This window comes from Rhinolophus sinicus, linkage group LG16, assembly GCF_036562045.2.
Source record: "Rhinolophus sinicus isolate RSC01 linkage group LG16, ASM3656204v1, whole genome shotgun sequence".
In the NCBI taxonomy this organism is placed as follows: Eukaryota; Metazoa; Chordata; class Mammalia; order Chiroptera; family Rhinolophidae; genus Rhinolophus; species Rhinolophus sinicus.
This window is the reverse complement of record NC_133765.1, coordinates 17160209-17163811: the sequence shown is the minus strand read 5'-3', so window position 1 is coordinate 17163811 and position 3603 is coordinate 17160209. Positions and strand designations below refer to the sequence as shown.

General features: G+C 61.3%; 1 protein-coding gene across 2 annotated transcripts; it reads left to right on the top strand.

Annotated features, from left to right (window-relative positions):
- The first annotated feature begins 420 nt into the window (after positions 1-420).
- On the top strand, positions 421-2797 carry DERL3 (derlin 3). Of its 2 annotated transcripts, none has more exons than XM_019710129.2 (7): positions 421-560; positions 669-734; positions 809-882; positions 997-1090; positions 1592-1787; positions 2353-2443; positions 2549-2797. In XM_019710129.2, the coding sequence occupies exons 1-7, from the start codon at positions 468-470 to the stop codon at positions 2628-2630; spliced, it is 696 nt and encodes a 231-aa protein (XP_019565688.1). In that variant the 5' UTR covers positions 421-467; the 3' UTR covers positions 2631-2797. The 2 variants fall into 2 exon arrangements, with proteins under 2 accessions (XP_019565688.1, XP_074177713.1); XM_074321612.1 differs by having other exon boundaries at positions 1558-1787.
- Positions 2798-3603: the final 806 nt, after the last annotated feature.

Here is a 3603-nt window from a genome sequence, read left to right as displayed (position 1 = left end):
ACAGAAAAGCACGGCCCCGCCCCGGCCCTCTGAGTTCCGCCCCGCTCACGTCTCATGCCCCTCCCCTTCGTCTCGCTGTGCCTGGATCTTGTCTTTTCTACACTCACCACTAATCTTAGCCCTGCCCCTGTAGTGGCCCCGTGGGTACTCGCCGTTGGTCCTCTGTACCTTGTCGCGAAGCGACCAGTTCATTGGCTGCACAGTCTCCCGCGCCGCCACTACAGCCATCACAACAACCGCCACGTGCTCAACCGTGGGGGCTGCTCATTGGCCCCGAGTCTCGACCCGCCCACGTCTCCGACCCACCCCCGGCTTCCCGCTTCTACTTCGTACTGGTTACCTGGACCAAGGCCCCGCCCCTGAGCCTGGGCTCACTTCATCTCCGACGTGGATTGGCTGAAGGCGGGGCTTGGAGGTGCGTTAAAAAGCGCGCAGGAGTTTCGGACACGCGTGCCTGAGAAGGTTCAATGGCGTGGCAGGGGGTAGCGGCCGAGTTTCTGCAGGTGCCGGTGGTGACGCGGGCTTACACCGCGGCCTGCGTCCTCACCACCGCTGCTGTGGTGAGTCGACCGGGCGGGTGGGGCGTCACCATAGTTACAGGCCGGAGGGAGGGTCGCCATGGTTACGGTTGGATGGGGGCAGCCCCTGATGTGTCCCTGGTTCCGCAGCAACTGGAGCTCCTCAGCCCCTTCCAGCTCTACTTCAACCCGCACCTCGTGTTCCGGAAGTTGCAGGTGAGGCCGCCCCACCCTTGCACCTGACGTCCCTGCCCCGCCCGCCCGCACGCCTGACTGCCCTTCCCTCACAGGTCTGGAGGCTCGTCACCAACTTCCTCTTCTTCGGGCCCCTGGGATTCAGCTTCTTCTTCAACATGCTCTTCGTGTATCCTGCGCCCCGTGGACCCAGGCGGGGATGGGGCGGCCCCGCGGGCTGAGGCGGCCGGGTGCTGGTAAACTGAGGCCCCGCCCAGTGGCACTTCCTATACTGATGTCTCAGGTTCCGCTATTGCCGCATGCTAGAGGAGGGCTCCTTCCGCGGCCGCACGGCGGACTTTGTTTTCATGTTTCTCTTCGGGGGCATCCTTATGACCGTATCCTTCCCGGACTTAAGAACTTCAGGCCGCAGCGCCTGTTGGTCCAGCACCTGTTGGCCCTAGGCCCCACATGGGCGCCCAGGCCTGGGAGGGACGGGGTCGTTCACTGAAGCTTAGGACGTATTGAGCATTCATTATGTGCTCAGCTCCAGGCGCCAGGTCTAGATCTTCAGGGCTGTACAAAAAGTACCACAGGATGATGCACAGGAGAGCCAGCTGGGGTGCCTGGGGGCTGAGCCCTTAATGCCAGCAGCGGGAGAAATGGGGGCAAGGGCGGGCAGTGCTGGGAGGCCAGGTGAGGTGGAGAGGCAGGGCAGAGTCTTCACGTGGGCCTGAAGGCCACATCGTGGCCTTAGATTTGGAAGGGCACACCTTGATGGGGGAAGGACACAGGAAGAGAAACCAGTGAGGGGACTGCAGGGTAAGTTTAGGTCAGAGGAGCCTGGGGCTGAAGCCTGCACCAGGGGAGGGCCTCCCAGCACCTTGACTCTGGCCCAGCTGCTGGGGCTCCTGGGCAGCCTGTTCTTCCTGGGCCAGGCCCTCACAGCCATGCTGGTGTACATATGGAGCCGCCGCAGCCCTCAGATGAGGGTGAACTTCTTTGGCCTCCTCACCTTCCAGGCGCCATTCCTGCCCTGGGCACTCATGGGCTTCTCAATGCTGCTGGGCAACTCGATCCTTGTGGACCTGCTGGGTGAGCCTGCCTGTCCATCCAGCCTGCTCTACGTAGGCTGTCTGGTACTTGGTCTGTGGGAAGGCCACCCCAGGCTGGCTGCTTTACCCGAGCCTTTCCTCCCTCCCTCCCACCTGCACTGAACAGCTCATCTACTCCCCCCCCCACAGCCCCCTGCCCAATCCCTCTTCCTGCCCTCCCAGCATCTGTTCTTACAGCCCCTTGTACAAAGCCAGCTGGCCTACAAGTTTCACATCTTCATGTCTCACTTGCTGATGCTTGTGTGGGTGCTGACCAGGGAGGGGATGAGTGGGTCAGTGTTCCAGCCATGGCTCCCACTCCTCCGATGTTCTCAGGCCCTCCCCTTGACAGGTCCTGCCCACTTCTGGGTCCTATGAGACTGTCCTTCAGGGCCAACCCCAGCCCTTTCCTGGGCTGGCAGTCACTGGGCACTCATGCTCTGAGACCTGAGGTTTCTCTGGGCCTGGCTGGGCCTCCAGGGTTGTGCGTGGGGGCCTGGAACAGGCCGTAGTGGCCCTGGGCTGTGGCGGGAGGGTGGCCTCAGCAGTCTGCAGCTCTCCCACAGGGATCGCTGTGGGCCACATCTACTACTTCCTGGAGGATGTCTTTCCCAACCAGCCTGGAGGCAAGAGGCTGCTGCTGACCCCTAACTTCCTGTGAGTGCTGGAGATAACAACCCTGTCCCCATTTGCCCTCAGATGGCTCCCAACTGCCTGGGGGAACCATGCTGGCTTCCGCTCAGCATGGGTCCCTCCCCATAGGAAGCTGCTACTGGATGCCCCAGAAGAGGACACCAATTACCTGCCCCTTCCTGAGGAACAGCCAGGACCCCTGCAGCAGTGACCCCATCCAAGGCCAGCGCCAGCTCCAGAAGCGTGTTTCCCTGGCATCTGGCAAGCCTCCATCCCACCCCTAACGCCTGCTTGCAGCAAAGCAACCTGTCCTGGAGGCTGGGCCCGTGCCCAGGGCCCACCTGAATAAATAAATGACTCGCAGCCTCTTTGCCCACAGCATTGGCTCCCCCTGCCTCGTCCGGCCACAGCCTTCCATGCTGGGCAGGTGCTGCTGGCCTTGAACTAGAGCCACCAAGCCTGGGCCACCCTATCCACCCTCTGCCATGCGGGTGGGGCTGGCCCAGGGTGCAGCTCTACTCCCAGCAAGCCTGGACTGCCCTGTCAGACCACTAGTAAGTTGGTAGGATGGGAGGCCCGGAGAGGGTCAAGAACCTGCCCAGTTGCCCAGCAGAGCTCTGAGCTCATAAATGGCAGACACGGGTTCTTGACCCAGCCCTTCGAATGCCTCAATGGAGCCTTAGGGAAATACATCACCTGTGTTGGGCCTCTGCTCCCTGCCAGTCAGGGAGGGGGTTAGCAGCAGGCTGTCCCTGTTGTGCTGAGTCTGGACTGGGGGGGCCCCTGCCTGTGGTGCCCTCAGGCTGATGCCCCACTCAGCCCCTCCTGTGCCTCACCAGCAACCAACAAGTAGACCTCTGCCCCATTTTCCAGCTGAGCAAACTAACAGACCAAGGCCCCATGGGGTCAGGTGCAGAGGAGAGCTAGGACTTGGTCCTCTGCCCTTTCTGTGACCCCAAATTCTTGAGAAGTTTTCACCTTAGCAGAGTCCTGCACTGGCTGAGGCTGACACCTCTGGGAAATCCTGTCCCTACCTTCTTTAGCTGAGGACCATGGGAGCCTTATCCGACCCTGCAGCTCACGTTTCTCTTCTGTAAAGTGGGCATCAGACAACCTGGCCAGCTTTCCTTGTTGCTCTAGACCAGTCTGGTTTATCCCTAGATGATCAATAGCACAGGGGTTGT

Coding starts and splice junctions, on each gene's coding strand:
- DERL3 (XM_019710129.2), top strand. CDS start 468: ATGGCGTGGCAGGGGGTAGCGGCCGAGTTTCTGCAGGTGCCGGTGGTG. Junction 1,091..1,591: donor TCGGGGGCATCCTTATGACC/GTATCCTTCCCG, acceptor ACTCTGGCCCAG/CTGCTGGGGCTCCTGGGCAG. Junction 2,444..2,548: donor CTGCTGACCCCTAACTTCCT/GTGAGTGCTGGA, acceptor CCCTCCCCATAG/GAAGCTGCTACTGGATGCCC.